We start from the raw sequence: 18,332 nt of genomic DNA on the forward strand, positions 1-18,332 counted from the left end.
GAGCAAAGAGTTCAAGATTTTAGGGCAAAAAAAAAGGGATTTGAGCTATATTGATGGAAGAAAAAATACATTTCAAATAATGAAAATTACTAATAAATATCAAGTGAAAAAAATACTTACATTTTCTTCTCCTTTTTATTGATTTTCCAATGCATATGAAATATTTCTTAATTTCTTTGATATCCCCACCTTCAATGTTCAATGTGTATTTATTTGATAGGATTTTTTAGTCACTTTTTTCTTCTTTATTTTTCCATATATATATAAAGTATTTATATATTGATTATGTGTTAGAGATGGAAACTTCTAATAAAATCTCGGGTTCGGGTCGTGACATATATAGAAAGTGATATTAACAAGGCGAAAAATTTTTCGTTACGAGCTTATCGTATCATATATATGATTTAGATGATCGGGATCGTTGGTTATTGGTGTCTTGGATCAACATTCAAATCGTGTGTCATCCATTCCCTCACCAAATAGTTTAATGGATTAATTTTTTTTTAAAAAAATTACTAAATGATAAAATAAAGGACACTTATCTTTTAAAAATTTGTTGTAAAATACTGAGAAAATTTTAAATAAAAATAATTATACCCTTATTATTTATATATGTATTTTTAATTTGTTATTTATTTTTCAATTTTATTTACAAAATAATAAAAACTTAATTATATATTAATTAGTTACAATTATTTAGAAAGTTTTAATAAGAAAATTGATAATAAATTTTTAAAAATAAAGTTATTAGCCTAACGGTAATCTTAAGATTCTGGGAATTTTAAAATCTTATCTCGAAGTTATATTTTGTGTAAATCATATGTAACTTCTTAATCCATATTTATTCTAATTTATGTCCCAATACGTGTGAGAGTCTTGTATAGGTTTATTTTGGTATAGGCCTGAATATGTTATTCTGTATATCGAGCTCTATAATATATTTGCAATTGCGATTGTACTTGTAATTTTCGAAAAAAATAATAAAATTACATATATTAATTGAATAATATTATTATATCAGAATGTAATAGACCTTATAATTTAATTAGATTTTAAATATTTTTAACTGAATATTATTTTTTTTAAACATTATTCTCGTTATAGGTTCTTATCATATATAGTCTTTTTTATACAATGTCTATAACTATACATAGCCCTTCCCCAACCCTTAAATAGAAGGATAATGCGCTTCAGCTCACTCGAACCTACGTTTTCCTGCACTAACAATAATACCGATGCCGATCAAGTTAAGATTGGCCAATTGAATATTATAAATTAGATTAATTAATAGCATGTTTTATACAATGTCTATAACTATACATAGCCCATTCCCAACCCTTAAATAAGAGGATAATGCGCTTCAGCACACAATGCTTATAACAATACATAGCTTCTCCCCAACCCTTAAATAAAAGGATAATGCGCTTCAGCGCACAATGCCTATAACTTTACATAACCCCTCCTTAACCCTTAAATAAGAGGATAATGCGTTTCAGCTCATTCGAACCTACGTCTTTCTGCACTAACAACAATACCGATGCCATTCGAGTTAAATATTATAAATTAAATTAATTACTGGCATGTTTTAACCATGAATGCTGTTTTAAATAAAAATAATTACCCTTAAACTATTTTATTTATGTGCTAAAATAATTATGAGAATGGAGATGAGACTAAATTTAATATGGAAGGCGTTTAGTCTTTCTAACTTCTATTAATACGTTATATTCAAAGTAATACACACGATAATACTTTATATAACTTCAATTATTGAAATAAAAAAATATATTTTAAAATATAATAAAATTAAAATTATATTAAATGTAATAGTTGATAATACATTTGAATCTTGACATTCTATTGACTAGGTTCATTTTTTCTCTAAATTTTTTTATATTTTATTAATTTATATATTTTAATTTTAATTATATATATTTTTAATTTCATAATAATATAACTTGATATTTAATTAAAAATAAAAAATATAAACTTTCTGAAAATACATGTAAAATGAAGCCAGACAAATGGGTGTCAAAATTTAAATATATTTGGACAACCTTTTGTCCAAATTCATTCTTAATGTAAAAAAAAAATGCTTTTTTTATTAATTTATATATTTTTAAAGTTTTAAATTTTTTTTAATTTATGTCTGCCACATGGCTAGTATACTGAGAAGTTGCCACATGTCACCATCGGATTGGCTATCAATGACACATCAACACAAAACTAATGGTGTTAGCGCGAAAGTACCAACCTGGGTGACAAAAAACAATTTCAAATACCAATTAAGTCCAAAAAAAAGTTTTGGTATCAACTAAGTACTTTTAGAGAATGGGGCAAACTACGTATTAACCCTTTAATTTAAAGTAAGATATCAAACCAATTTTATAATTCAAATTCAACACCTAATTTCCATTTCATCACAAACACCTAAGTTAAAATTATATAGACTAGCAACTCAGTTAAAATTATTGTTGTTGCAATATCTTAAAGACTGTACGGGCTACACATTACATCTCTGCTCACAAGGGAGGAAGTTATCTAATAAGGCTCATTTCGAGGGAAGAGATGGTGAAAACAGAAAGGTGGATTCAACTAAGTTCTGATGGAATGGTTAAAATTAACACAAGTTGTGCTACTACAGCAGGAGTTTTGAAAGATCAAAATGGGGAATGGATCCTTGGGTTTAATCGCAGATTGGGAAATGCTCTGTTTTCGAAGCTAAACTATGGGTATTCTTGATGGTGTGACATTGGTACAAAGAAGACAACACGATAGAGTTTTGGTGCAGGCAGACAACTTAGAAGTTATTAGGGTGATCGAGGAAGCCTTATCGAAAGGATCATATTCAGCAATAATCAAATGTATTATACAACTCTTGCAAAATGAGGGGAACTGATCAATTGAATATGTTCCTAGATAACATGGAAGCCGATTGTATTACCAAGCTAGCTTTTGATAGAGAGGATGGGTCTACAATTATATGAATCATCTCTTTTTGTTTCTTTTTAGTATTTTGTATAGTTTCTTCTTCTATTCACCAAAAAAAAAAATGTAATAGTTTTCACTTTAAAGATACATAATATAAATTAGGTAAAAAAACCCTCTAAAGTCCTTCTCAATTTCAAAATTAAGCAAATTGATCCCTCTAAAAAAATTAGAGCAATTTAATCCCTATCATTTTTAAACGTGAGCAAATAAAGATAATTTATCGTGACGTTAATGTTTTCCATCAATTATTCATGATTTTCATTGGTATACTAACAAATTTAGCAATTAAAATTTACACATTCTGTCAATTTGGTCCTAATTTAACAAATTTCTCAATTGTACAATTTTTTTTTATTGGTTTTACAATGTATATATTTTCTTGGGATAAATCCCAAAACTATACATGAACTATGGTTTAATGTGCAATTTTATACATGAACTTTGAGTTTGTGCAATTTTATACATGAAATTTTGATTTGATCCAATTCTTGTAAATTATTAACACAATTATTGATATAACATCATTCTATATTTATATATTACATACATAAATAATTATATTTATCCAATATAAAAATAAATTGATGTATATATTTCTTTAAATGTGTATGATTAAATCAAATTTAAAGTTTCAAGTATACATTTGAACCACAATTAGAGTTTCACGTGTATAATTGCATCAAATTAAAGTTCATATATACAATTGCACATTAAATTAAAATTCATGTATAATTTTGAATTTATCATTAATTTTTTTTTATATCTCCAAATTTTCAATATTCAACGCGTATTTAATTGGAAGGATTTTTTAGCCATTTTTTTCTTGTTAAATTTTTTCATATATATAAAGTATTTCATAATTTACCAAATTAATCAAATAAAAAAACACCATGATAACCATACATGTATTATATAAATTATGGTAGCTTAACAAGAATTAGGTGGTAAAATCTCGGGTTTAAGTCGTGAGATATATGGATTGAAATTCACGAGACGATAAATTTTTCGTTTTGAGTTTAATATCATATATATATATGATTTAGATGATTAGAGTCGTTGTTTGTTGGTGATTTAGAACATAATTTGAATCGTGTGTTATCCATTCCCGCCCCGAATAATTTAATGGATTTTTTTTTCAAAAAACTTTTTAAATGAGCCACACGACATTTGAAAGACTTTTCTAAAATTTAATTATCATATTTGTTAATAAATATTTTTAAAAATAAAGTTTTTTTTAAATACATTTACTTTATATTTTGAAAAAAAAATTCCTAAATTCACTTTACGTATAGTTACTAAAGGAAATTTTAAATAAAAAGGTAGGAAAAATTACACTGCAAGTCACTCAATTATCAAATTTTTTAATTTGGTCACCCAATTATTGCTCCTTTACTTTTTTTGTTGTCTAACAATCTTTTTTTTTTTTAATTTGGTCATCACTATTCGAGATAGTTTTTTTTTTCCTTTTACTGTTAGTTGTCACTAACTCTCTAACCAGAGGATAATATGTCAGTTAAATTTAGCCTTAAAATTTTACATATCATATCGATTTAGTCATAATTTTAAAAAATAATCCTCGAAATTTAATAATAATCTCATTCTGGTCCTAATTCTAAAAATTCAAAAAATATATATAAAAAAATAAAAAATTCGTAAATATTTTCAAAAAAATATATAAAATACCCCACCTCCACTTCCATCAATGGCTATTTGGTCTTCTCCTCCTTCTCTCAACCACCATCCAGGATCCATACTCCTCCATCTTCACGCGATAAGCAACAAACGGTTCCTTGGGCAGCATTTCTCCCATGTTAATACTATCGTCTCTATCATTGCTCGTAGGACAAATTTCTTGAACATGGCCATAACACCCACATTTGAAACAAATATTAGGAAGGGACTCATATTCAACTCTTTGAATATATTTTCTTCTATTCTGATTTTTGAGATGAGGGGTTTGCTTAAATCCACACACACTGCCATTCGAGCAAAATGGCCACGGATACCATTGTTAGTATTATAATCACTTTTAATCACATTGCCCTTGAGGATACTCTTCTTGTATAAAGAACCTGATAATTTTGGCAACCTAATCCCTGCAACCACTTGCAATGGATATGGTTGCGACATTGAAAAAGAGGAACACGAAGGCTGAACAGTTAGATAATGCCCAAATATGACCCACGGTACAGTCCTCTTATGGCATTAAATTTGACAAAGGATTTCACAAGGCATTAATCTTATTCCAAAAGCATATTGAAACCAATTCTTCTTCCTAGAAGTTTAATAGTCATTGTTCGCATTCGTTTGGAAAACTTGATGATTGGCAAACCCCCAACATTCTCCTTCACCACATCTTCTTCTAACTTAATGTCATCTTCAAAAAGTGACCCTTTAGCCCCTTTCGACTTTTATCGTTCCATTTAGCAGTTTATCCATAAAGGACATCAGAACTACCTCCAAAGTCTCCATGTCCATACCACCATCGTCAGGAGGATCATCCTTCTATAACCGGACTTTCTTGGTAACCCTACTGCCACCGTTACCTTGGTAATCCGGTGATGGAGACAGGTGAGGAGTGTTAAACTAAGGGTGTTTACGAGGGAATTCTATTTCTTCTTTTTATTTGTCACTGATTCATGATCTTTCTCGTTACTCTTGCAGTCAATGCTTAAAGTTTAAAACATGATTCCCATATGCAGGTCTTCATTGTTGGATCTTTTCTTTGTGATCCATCTGAATGTGCTTAGGCATGTATCTTCGGAGTTTACAAATTTTACAATATTTTAAAAAAATGTAAATGTTGCGGGACTAAATTTATTAATTTTTTAAAATTTTAAACTAAAATGACTCATATTGTAAACATTGAGGGTTAAATTTATAGAATTTTCATATTTAGGATCAAACTGATAAAATGTATAAATATTAGAAAGCTAAAATTGTTATTAGACCAATAAAAAAGCCCACATCTACACTTCAAACAAATTGTTAACCTTCCGTGACTAAAATATTTGATTTTATATATAATTCAAATCCAACACTTAATTATCAGTTAATCAAATAACATGCAAGTAAAATTATATAAACTAAGTCTTACCTCGATTAAAATCATCGCTATTACAATATCTCAAATAAAGTAAATTTAAATACAGTTAAATATATAATTATTTTCACTTTAAAGATATATAATATAAAATTTAATACAAAAAATATTAATATAATTACAATAATTTAAATTTAAAATTTTTACAATATAATACAAATTTATATAATGCGACATCAATTTTAATTAAATTTAAAGTCGAGACGGATTAATTCGGATTAAACCTCCTTTTCTTTAATCTAACAAGAAAAACACCTCTCATTTTCAAAAGAAGTGATAAAGTGTAAGGAGGGTCCATCATTTTCTCTGCAGTCGCACCACCGTCAACGGCTATGATCTCGAATTCACGCATCAAAGCCACTACGATCGTCTTCATCTGTACAAAAGCCATATATTTACCCAAACAAGTCCTGGGCCCACAATGAACGCCGGAAATTTAAACTGATCGGACGGCTTAAAAACGCCATCACCACCGTGCAACCATCTTTCGGGTTTAAATTCTCTACAATCAGGGCCCCACACTTTCTCCATCCTACCCATAGCGTAAGCAGAATAATCAGCGAACCAGTCTTTTAACACGTGGGTACCATCAGGCCAAACGTCATCACTCACCGTTAATCTTGAATTGATTGGTACCGGAGGAAACAACCGTAGCGATTCCGATAGAGCCGCATGTAGGTAATTCAAACTCTTTAAATCATCGTACGTGAAAGTAGGATCTAGTGTTGTTACTTCGTTAAGGATCAAACGGTCGCAATGTGGGTGACCGTTGACTAACCAGAAAAACGAAGTCAACGCCGTCGACGTTGAATCTTTACCGGCGAGGATGAAGCTTATGATTACATCTCGTAAGAACTTTCTCTTCTTTGCTTCGTCGTCGAATTCTATCTCCGATGACGTTTTCGCCATGAATCTGGATAACAGATCTTGATTTCTCCAATCGTATTGTTCTTGTTTTGCTTTTGATTTGATGATTTCAAAAGCGAAATCATCGATTATTTTGATTGATTCTTTCAATTTTTTCTCCGATCCGATGTTCAACGATCTCTTGATTCTCCAAACGGCGGGAATCGGAGCAAAGAATCTCGAAGAACAGATATCAACGGCGTCGTTGAAAGCTTTAGCGAAACTTGAATTATCCATAGATTCAATATCTACACCAAACGCGACTTTACAAATGTTAATGAATGAAAATCTTTGTAAAATCTCTTGAAGATCGATGATTCGGTTTTCGTTACAAGCGGTGTAGAGATACGGTACGAGGTTTTGATCGAGCTGGGAAGTTACGACGTCAGAGATGAAACTTTTGAGTGATTTGGTGTTGAATTCGTGACTCGAGAGCTTCCGTTGCATAGTCCAGAGATGGCCGTCGACACCGAATATGCCGTCGCCGAGGAGGTCGTGGAGGAAATCGTGGAACCGAGAGCCTTTGATGTAGTTGGGGAAATTGGCGACGAGGAGGTGGTGGAGGTTGGCGGGGTTAGCGGTGCAAACGCCGGGAGAGAGGTTGAGGAAGGTGTTGACTTGGAGAGTGGATGTTGGCGTTTGAGAGAGCATGTCGGCGATCCAATCGTGGAAACGGTGGCGGTTGCGGAGGAAACCCGGGAGGTTTCCAATTATAGGGTACGACTGTGGAGTCGGGTTTTTGCGCGGCGGAGCTTGTTTTTGACGGCGGAAAATGGGGAAGAAGATGAAGGGAAGGAGACAAAGGGATAATAAAGCTAGTAACGGAAGCAGGAGACTAATGCCATTTAGAGGATCAAAGTCTGCCATTGTTGATCAGTTACTTTTGCTTCGTGGTCTTTGAATGGGGTAGTGCAGAAAACATACAAAAGCCGGAAGAGTGTGGATAAGGTTATTTTTTGGTAAAATTTCATGTGAAGTCCCTCTATTATAAATATTGGATCAAGTTAGTCCCTTTATTATTAAATGTGTTGCGGGCCCATTTACCCGGTGGCCCACTACCCGTTACAAGCCCAATTACAAAATAAACCAAACCCATCTAAAACCTAACCCAAAACCCGAGCCCAATTCCCCCCTAAAAACCCAACTAGGGTTTCAGAAAAATGAAACCCTAGCCGAACCTAGCGCCGCATCCATCCCTCTGCCGTTTGCCTTGTCCCATCGCCACCCACCGTGCCTAGCTTCATCAACACCTGCAAAATGGCAGAAAAAGCCGGAGCACACAACAGATAGTGCAAAGAATACAACTAAAAAATACAATGTAAATTGGATATAAAAGCAAAACAATATCTCTGTACATTGAAAAGGGAGCAGCGTTTTTGAATGAAAAAAAGAAAAACAGATCAAAAGGTTGACTCCAATCTATTCTTCTCTGTTCTTGTTTCTTGTTTACTTTACTCTTTATTTATTGTTTATTTTTATTTTTTTTCGCATTCGTTCAACAAAGAAAAAGGAATTGAAAGGGAGAGGAGAAAATACCTTACCGCTTCGACGGGCTGGTGTCGGAACCCCACCCTTGCCGTCGTCAGATTCGAGCCGAAAGGGGCATCTCATCCCTTTTCCTTTTGGTCTTGCGGTTGAGAAGGCTTAGCCTTCGGGGACACAGCAAAGTTGGGAGGCTTAGAGGCCTTTCTCGCGCAACTCCGGCCATTGGCCATGGAGGCGGAGATGGCGGTCTGAGCTTAAGGGGTCGAGAGATGTAGGGGGGAGAGCATTCGGCTCTCAGTTCTCCTTTTTTTGTTTTTTTCTTGATTGCTCAGAAAATGAAATGGAGGCTGCCCGAGTAGGGTTCTTCTTGGCCCTTGCTTGATGTGTGAAACGACGCCGTTTGGAGTCCGATCAGTGGCTCCAAAACGGCGTCGTATTGAGCTCTGACCCGCGCGGTGACCCGACCCAGGGGAAGGATCCGCGTGTTTTCTTTAAATGGGATATTTGCGCGCGCAGTCCCTCCGACTTTGTAGCGCGTTGCAATCTGGTCCTATTTCGCTATTTCCTATTTTTCAATGTAGCCCCAGAATTCTGTTTTTGTTCTAATTTGACCCTATGCTGCACTGCGTTTTGGGGCTTCGGGGTCTCCCTTTTTTTCACGCGTATTACATCTTGATCCGTTATTCTGTTTTATTTTTGATTTCAGCCCTGAGGTTTCGTTCCCGTTTTGAATTAGTCCCATTGTTATTATTATTACTGTTATTATTATTACCTATTTATTTATATTGATTTTATTTAAACTTCCGGTACATATATATATTTTTATATTTTACAACTTATGTACCTATATATATATCTATACACACATTTTCATTTTCATAAATACATACATATTTATATATAATCTTTATAGTCTAAAATACACCCTTTTTTATTTGTTTATTTTCGCATATACATACACATTTTCAATATATTTTTAGTATGTATATAAATTAACGTATTTATTTGTATACATATGTATATTTTCATTAGTTTTAAACTTTTGTTTGTACATATATACTTTTTCTTTTATTTTACAATATATATACACTTACTTTTTATATGTATTCCTTTATCTTCGTATTCCATAGTTTTATACACCTATATGTACATATTTTTACATATACGCATATTTATTTATCTTATATAAAATATACTCTATATATTTTGTTAATTCATGTATACACATATCTTAGTTCATGTCTATATACATCTTTTTATACTTAATCGTATTTGCTATTTATTTATTTCATTTTTGTTATTATTTTGAATGAATGATTTAACTTTATTCGTTTTTTATTTTGTTATTTTGTATGTTGTAAGTTTGATCGTTCATATTGATTGCTATAGCTTGCATCGTTTCTATATTCTCATGTTCATTATGATTTTGCCATGCATAAATAATGTAATTTGCTTTCAGTATAATTTTGTGCTTTATTTTTACTCGATATAACAAAATTTATTTTTTTTAAAATGGCATTTCGTGTTTGGACTCGAGAAAATCGTGCCCTAACTTACTAAGTCTCGATTCTCTCGATAAATCTAAATGTACGAATCTTTCTAAACTCAAATTTTAGATGACCTCGGGATTAAAAATCACGTCCTAACTTACTGGTCGCGATCTCATTTTTAAATCCGAGATGGCTAAAATATCTTTTAAATAAGCATTTTTCATTCGCGTATCGAGAATTTGAGATATTGTATGCTAACTTACTGGATATGATTCTCTTCCTCGATTAACGTGAAATATATTTCTTTTTCCAAAAATTTTCATTTTAATACAAGGATCGTATTTTTAATTCTTTCAAATTCTCAATTTTCGACATCAAGACATTAGGTAATCAACTAGGTACCAATTTCTGGGCGTTACGAGGGTGCAAATCCTTCCTCGTGCGTAACCGACTCCCGAACCCATTTTCTAAATTTCGTAGACCAAAACCGTTGTTTTAATAAAATCAAATTATTTATTAAAAACAACCTTTTTCCAAGGTGACCCAATCACACCTCAAAAAGGATTGGTGGCGACTCCCTTTTTCATTTTCAAAACCCAAGTCGATCTTGTTTTTCGATCAAAAAAATGGTGTCAACAGCTTGGCGACTCCACTGGGGAGACCGATAAGAGGGTCAAGCCACGTGGTAATTACTTTTTGTCTTTTGTCAAAAATTGAAAATTCGGTTTAAAATTATGATCCTTTCATCACATTTTATCTGTCTTTATCATAATCATCATCAGTGGGGTTTATAATTGCTCTGTTTGTTTAAATTTTGGTATCTTTCCGTATTGCATTGCATGTCCGTTGGTCACACCTTTTTAAGTGGGAGTGAGAAGCTACGCCTTCGTGAGGTTTTCACCTCCGCATGGGATAGTGAATCGCTTTCGGGATATATCCGTACCTATGTCTTCGTGAGATTTTCATCTCCGCATGGCCATAGGGAAATGTATCCCCCTGAATCGAACTCGGTCCGTATGAGCCTATAATGGGTGAGGATCGAGGAATCTGCTGGTTCAGGTACCCTACTTTAGAACCAAACCACATGTAATGAGCCATAGGAACTGACCTAGGTAGAGCTACTCCAAATTTTAGTGCTTACCTAAATGAATGTTGTATTTATTGTCGCTTATTTTAAATCTTATTCTGTGTTTAATGCTAATTTACTTTGTTTGTGATTGCATGGCATCTTCATTCTAAAAGAGGTGTCGATTTACGTTCAGTTTCTTGGTAGAAAGCTTATCATGGAAAAGGGGTTTGTTGATAAAGTAGAGGATAATGCGGCTGTGCGAATATGGGCTGAAACGACACAGCGAGAGAAAGGCGATAGTCTTACCGAAGGGTATGTGTCAGAATTGTGGGATTTTAGTCGTATCAGTGTAATCCAGAATGACCTTCGAGAAATGAAAGAAGTCTGGGATCAATGGGATGTCGAGGCCAAGCAGCTGTTCTATTGTAACTACGGTGACCTACCTTATCTGCTTAGTGTCAAAGTGGACAAGTATTTATTCCGAGCCCTCGCTCAGTTTTGGAATCCTGCCTACAGTTGTTTCACTTTTGGGAAAGTAGATTTGACGCCTACTGTGGAGGAGTATACGACCTTGCTTCGGTGCCCAAAATTCAAGTCGACAAGGCTTATTCCAGAGCTGTCTGTGTCCCTCCGTTGTTAAAGAAATTAATGAACATCACTGGGATGAGCGAGCAGTGGGTCGCTGCCCGGATCCAACAAAAGGGCGACAGTAAATGTGTTCCTTAGAAAAGTTTGCGAGACTTGGTGCTTGTACATCCTGACTTAAAGAAAAGGGTCGATGTCTTCGCCTTAGGTATCTATGGACTAGTGGTTTTCCCCAAAGCTTTAGGACACATAGACGAGGCTGTATCTGATTTGTTTGATCGGCTTAGTAAAGGGGTTACACCGGTTCCGGCAATACTAGCTGAAACTTTTAGATCCTTGAATGCGTGTCGAAAAGCAGGGGAGGGAAGGTTTATTGGATGCGCGCAGCTCTTATTGGCATGGTTCCATAGCCACTTCTGGAAAGTCGAAAAGGTCTCTTATCGAGTATTCTCTGATAGCTACTCCCCTCTAGGAGAATTGGTGGCCACGCCAAGACGGGATGATATTTCAGAAGGAAAATGGATAGAGATACTCCAGAATCTCCAGGATGAAGATATTGAATGGAGGGCCCCTTGGTTAATTCCTGATGAGATATTGTACCGATGTGGAGATTTTGATTGGGTTCCGCTGCTCGGGATATGGGGAGCTATCGGATATGCTCCTCTACTCGTATCAAGACAGTACAGATCACGACAATTCATACCAGCGACGCAGGGGTTGGCCTATTGTGATTTTTCCTATAGGGAGGACAATTACAAGAAGAAGGTTCGAGAAATATCTAGTGCCTAGAACCAGACTCGTCGAATGAAGATTTTAGCCGTGGGTCCGACAATTACCCCCGAGTATAGTCAGTGGCGTGATCAAAGGATCAACGACAACATCCCGGCGCCAAATTCAGAAACTGCTCGATCTTTAGAGGAACACTTACAAGTTTTGCCTTCTGAGATAGAAATCATCAAACAAGAATTTAAAAAAAATGAGTTTAGAATTGGGGAAGAAGATAGAACAACTAGAGGAAGAAAAAATGCAGTTAGGACTGGATGTGGACATTCAAAGATTAGAGGCCGATAAATTGAAAAAAGGAAATAACAAAGTAGAAGAAGATTTGGACAGCCTGAAGACAGATTACAAGAAGTTGCATAGGTCGATAAGAGCTGCTGGCTTGGGTAAAACACCAGAACAATGGCGACAAGAAATTCAGGAGGAAAAGACGAAAGCTAATCAATGGGAAAAGAAATTCCAGGATACTCGGGCTCGAGAAGTCGCCTTGGGAAAGAGTCTACTAGTTTGCCAAGACGAGAAGACGGAGTTGAAGGTCCGGATAACTGAACTAGAAAGATCGCTTCACCAGTACTGTAATCGTAATGCTGCGGTTGAACTAAGGGCGAGCTTAGACAAAATTGAAGAATTAAAAGGACAAATAGGAGGGCTAGAGAATGCATTGCAAAGTAGTGAAATCCGGATAGAGCTTCTGGAAGAAAATAATGAGCAGTGGCAAAGACAATTCCGTCGGTCTCAAGAGCAGATTAGAGAAAGTGATTATATTATGGGAGAGGCGGTGGCTCAGGTGCGCGAAGTAGCTGATCATCTGCAGACTCTAGCGGTTCAGGCTGATCTATTAAGTTTGAAGTATGAGTCAGAGTCGGACAGGGGCCGAGAATTAGCTTGGCTTCTTAGAAAGGTTAAGGCTTTGAGTGTGAGGGCAAAGCCATATATGTAGTCTATTTTATGTAAAGAAACTCTTTATCTAGTAAAGTTTTCTAATGAAGTTGAATTAGAATCAGTGCCTCTTTTTCTTCGCATTCTTTTCATGCATTACATCACATCATATGCATTAATGACCATTAAAAAACCTAATCGAATAAAATCATTTCAGTTAACCTGGAAAACCAACAAAGTTACGGCACCCGAGCTAAGGCAAAAATTATGGACCAAAGGTTGGAGAAGCTAGAGCAACTTCAAAGAGAAATGCAAGACCAGTTGCAGGCGCAAATGAAAGAGCAAATAGAAAAGATTCAGCGTGACATGGTGCAAAAGATGGAGGAGTCCCAAAATGATCTGGTGGCTAAGATGACGCAATTATTGAAGGGAGTAGATAAGGGTAAAGGTCCTGTGATTGTTAGTGAAGAAGAAAACAATGGTGAACCACTTTATCCTCCAGGTTTCACGCCTCCGCATGCGCAAGTACAGACTGAGCTGCATCCGCGGAGACCCTCGGTGTCAGTTAGGCCCCAGCAGTTCCAAGGCGATGCTTCAATCCCAATGAATTTTCAACCCGGAGCGGGCCTTAATCCCGGTGATAGCCCGAATAATATTGCTGTCCCAGATCTTGACGAGATGGTTGAAAAGGACAAGGCGAAGGAGGAATTTCCAAAACAATTTGAGGAGAAATGGAAATGGATAGAAGAGAAGTTTAGGGCAATAGAAAGCATCGAAAGCTATGGAATAGATGCAAAGGATCTGAGCTTGGTTCCGGACTTGGTGCTCCCTTACAAATTTAAGATGCCGGAATTCGAGAAATACAACGGGACTAGTTGCCCAGGATCCCATATTACTATGTTCTGTAGAAGAATGACGGGGCATATTAATAATGATCAATTATTAATACATTACTTTCAGGAAAGTCTTACGGGAGCGGCGTCAAAGTGGTACAATCAGCTGAGCTGAGCTAAAATTGCTACTTGGAGGGATTTAGCACAGGCTTTCCTGAGACAATACAATCATGTCTCAGAAATGATGCCTGACAGGATAACTCTGCAAAATTTAGAGAAGAAATCGAACGAAAGCTTCAGACAATATGCGCAGAGGTGGCGAGAGGTGGCGGTTCAGGTGCAACCACCGCTTTTGGAAAAAGAGATGACGACGCTTTTTATTAATACTTTGAAAGCCCCGTTCATCACTCACATGTTGGGAAGCGCTTCAAAAAATTTCTCGGATATAATCATGAATGGTGAAATGATTGAGCATGCCATTAAAAGTGGAAAAATAGATGGAGGAGAAAATAATAGGAGGGCACCCCCGAGGAAAAGAGAAAATGAAGTGAATAATGTGAATACTTATGGTAGGTCAATTACCGTGAATCAACCAAAGAAAGTGGTTGCTAATCAACAGGGATCATCAAGACAAGAATCGGGAGCTAGGCAAACTACTGAAAAGCCCCAATTCACGCCAATCCCAATGTCATACAAGGAGTTGTATCAGACTTTATTCAATGCACATGTTGTTGCTCCTCGTTACTTGAGTCCCCTACAACCCCCGTATCCAAAATGGTATGATACGAACGCGCAATGTGATTATCATGCGGGAATTTCTGGGCACTCGATAGAAAATTGTACGGCCTTCAAGAAGGTAGTAGAAGGACTTATCAATTTAGGTGTTGTCAAACTTGACGACTCACCTAACGCAAAGAATCCGTTACCTAACCACGCAGATAAGGGGGTGAATATGGTTAGCGAAGGTACGGGAGAAGAAGTCAAGACTGACATTGCTGAAGTAAAAACTCCATTGAAACGGGTCTGGAAAGAAATGGCGAAAAGAGGGTTGGTTATTTCAGATTCTGAGGAAGGGCATGAGATGGGAAATTATTGTGAATTTCACCATAAAACAGGGCATGAAATCCAAGAATGTGAAGGATTCAAGGCTTTGGTTCAAAGCATGATGGATAACAAGGAGATGAGGTTTTACGAAGATGCGAAAGAAACGAGGAGCATATGCGCGACAGAGTTGGGAACAAAGGCTCCAAAAATAAATCATCCTGTGGTCATTATCTCACGCCCTAAGGGTAATGAGGTTAGGGCTCAGGTAACACCGAAAATTGTAATCCAGAAACCATCAAATTTCTCTTATAGGGATAACAAAATGGTGCCGTGGAATTACGGGTGTAATGTGACCATTTTGGGAAAAGAAGCAGAAAGAAATCAGGAAATAGGTTCTTACACGCGCAATGGAAAAAGATATGACGCTCAAGCAGAGTCGTCCAGGGAAGAGAATTGGAAGAAAGAACAGAGGAAAGGGAAAGCAGTAGAAGTTGAGTCATTGGTAAATGAACCAATAAAAGAAGAGGAGGCAAAGGAGTTTTTGAAGTTTTTGAAACACAGTGAATACAGTGTTGTGGAGCAACTGCACAAACAGCCAGCCCGCATTTCTGTATTAGCTTTACTCCTAAACTCAGAAGTACATCGGAATGCACTTTTAAAGGTGCTAAACGAAACATATGTGGCTGACGATATTTCGGTAAACAAGCTGGATCGGTTGATCAACAATATTGGTGCTGACAATTTTATCTTCTTCAATGATGATGAAATACCATCTGGAGGAAGAGGTTCTACTAAAGCCTTGCACGTTACTGTCCGATGCAAAGGGTACACACTCCCGGGGGCCTTGGTTGATAATGGATCTGCACTAAATGTATTGCCTTTGTCCACTCTTAGTCGATTACTAATAGACAGTTCGCACATGAAAGCATGCCAGAGCATAGTAAGGGCATTTGACGGAACAAAAAAGGAGGTTATGGGGAGAATTGAGGTACCATTAAGGATTGGCCCAGTCACCTATGAGGTGGATTTCTTGGTAATGGATATTAAACCCTCCTACAACTGTCTATTGGGGAGACCGTGGATACACTCAGCAGGGGCAGTACCTTCATCATTACATCAGAAGGTGAAGTTGGTATCGGAGGATCGGTTGGTAACAATAGATGCAGAGGAGGATATTATCGCAATGATGACTAGCGATGCACCTTATGTGGACATCAACGATGAGGCACTAGAATGTTCTTTTCGGTCGTTAGAGTTTGTGAACGCGATGTTTATTGCGGAGGGAAATAGAATTCCAGTACCGAAAATATCCAGGACCACTGAGATGGGATTGCGATTGATGGTAGGAAGAGGAGCCTTGCCCGGGAAAGGATTGGGAAAATATCTTCAGGGAAGGATTGAGGCACCAATGCCGAAGGAAAAGATTGATAGATTTGGTTTAGGGTACAAGCCAGACATGAAGTAGAAGAAGAAAGAAGTAGAGAAGAGACAGGAGAGAAGAAGGGCGCGTTTGAATGGACACGAAGCTAAGTGTGAGCCTTTAACCTTTCCCCACATATCTACATCTTTTGTGTCGGGAGGATTTATTCATTCTGAATGTGGAGTGTCCGGTAGCGGCGTGGGAGGAATGTTGGAAAACGTTTATACCAACGCCATAGAAGCAACGGAAAGGAGGGCCTTGTTGGAGATCTGCCCGTATGAGCCTGGAAGCGAGCTAAACAATTGGACTGCTGAAGAAATCCCTGTAGTCTTTAGGGCTTATTCAGAGTAATGCTCAAAACATTCCTGTTGTTTGTTGGCCTAGAAACGATATGAAATCTTTTGTGAAATAGGCATTGGGCCTAAGTATCATTATTTTAATGAAATACGTGTCTACGTTCATCTCGATCAGTCACTTTTTTTTCTTTTACATTTTTCATTTGGTTGATTGTCTTACAAATAATTCTTTCATTTGTAATTCTTTTGCACAAACATATTCATAAATTTATATATTCTTGGTATATTCTTTGATGTGCCCTCATAGGTCTTCAGATATCAATAACATGAGTGACGCTGCCTCAAACGCGGAGCCTATTTTTGAGCAAGAAGTGTGTTTAAAGGGATCCCGCGACTTTGAAAATGACGAAGATTATGATGCATCTCCGGACTTGTTAAGAATGGTGGAACAAGAGGATAATCATATCCTACCTCATAGGGAATCATTAGAAATAGTGAGTCTAGAGGATGGAAAGGAGGTGAAAATTGGAACTGAAATCACCGCAAAGACAAGGCAAGACCTCATTAATTTGCTCCGAGAGTTCAAAGATGTTTTCGCGTGGTCGTACCAAGATATGCCTGGGCTAAGTACTAACATTGTGGTGCATCGTCTGCCCATAAAGGAGGATTGTAAACCCGTTCAACAGAAGCTAAGGAGAATGAGACCTGATATTGTGTTGAAAATAAGAGAAGAAGTCAAAAGACAATTCGACGCTGGATTCTTACAAGAGGTCAAGTATTCGGATTCGGTAGCCAACATTGTCCCTGTTCCCAAAAAAGATGGAAAGGTACGAATGTGTGTGGATTATAGGGATTTGAACAAGGCTAGCCCAAAGGACAACTTTCCACTGCCTCACATTGATACTTTGGTAGATAACATGGCGGGCTATTCATTGTTTTCTTTCATGGATGGTTTCTCTGGATACAATCAAATAAAGATGCACCCTGGAGACATGAGGAAAACCACATTTATTACCTTATGGGGAACATTCTGTTACAAGGTAATGCCCTTCGGATTGAAGAATGCGGGAGCAACATATCAAAGAGCTATGGTGACTTTGTTTCACGACATGATGCACAAGGAGATCGAGGTCTATGTTGACGATATGATCGCGAAGTCTAGAACAGAAGAAGAGCATGTTCAGGTCTTGAAAAGGTTATTTTTGAGATTAAAGAAATTTCAGCTCAAGCTTAACCCGGCCAAATGCACGTTTGGAGCCAGATCAGGGAAGTTATTAGGCTTCATAGTTAGCAAAAAGGGGATCGAGGTTGACCCAGACAAAGTAAAGGCAATACGAGATTTACCTCCCCGCGCACTCAGAAGGAGGTTCGAGGTTTCCTAGGGAGGCTGAATTACATTGCTCGGTTCATCTCACAGCTGACAGAGAAATGTGATCCAGTATTCCGGCTCT

General features: G+C 36.4%; 1 protein-coding gene across 1 annotated transcript; it reads right to left on the reverse strand.

Moving 5' to 3' along the window:
* Positions 1–6,302: 6,302 nt before the first annotated feature.
* Positions 6,303–7,237, reverse strand: LOC121204581 (cytochrome P450 94A1). Its single transcript, XM_041074659.1, has 2 exons — positions 6,515–7,237; positions 6,303–6,470 (listed from the first exon to the last, which is right to left on the reverse strand). Exons 1-2 carry the CDS (start codon positions 7,235–7,237, stop codon positions 6,303–6,305), a joined length of 891 nt encoding a protein of 296 aa, XP_040930593.1.
* Between the last annotated feature and the right edge of the window lie 11,095 nt (positions 7,238–18,332).

This window comes from Gossypium hirsutum, chromosome A08, assembly GCF_007990345.1.
Source record: "Gossypium hirsutum isolate 1008001.06 chromosome A08, Gossypium_hirsutum_v2.1, whole genome shotgun sequence".
NCBI classification, from domain to species: domain Eukaryota; kingdom Viridiplantae; phylum Streptophyta; class Magnoliopsida; order Malvales; family Malvaceae; genus Gossypium; species Gossypium hirsutum.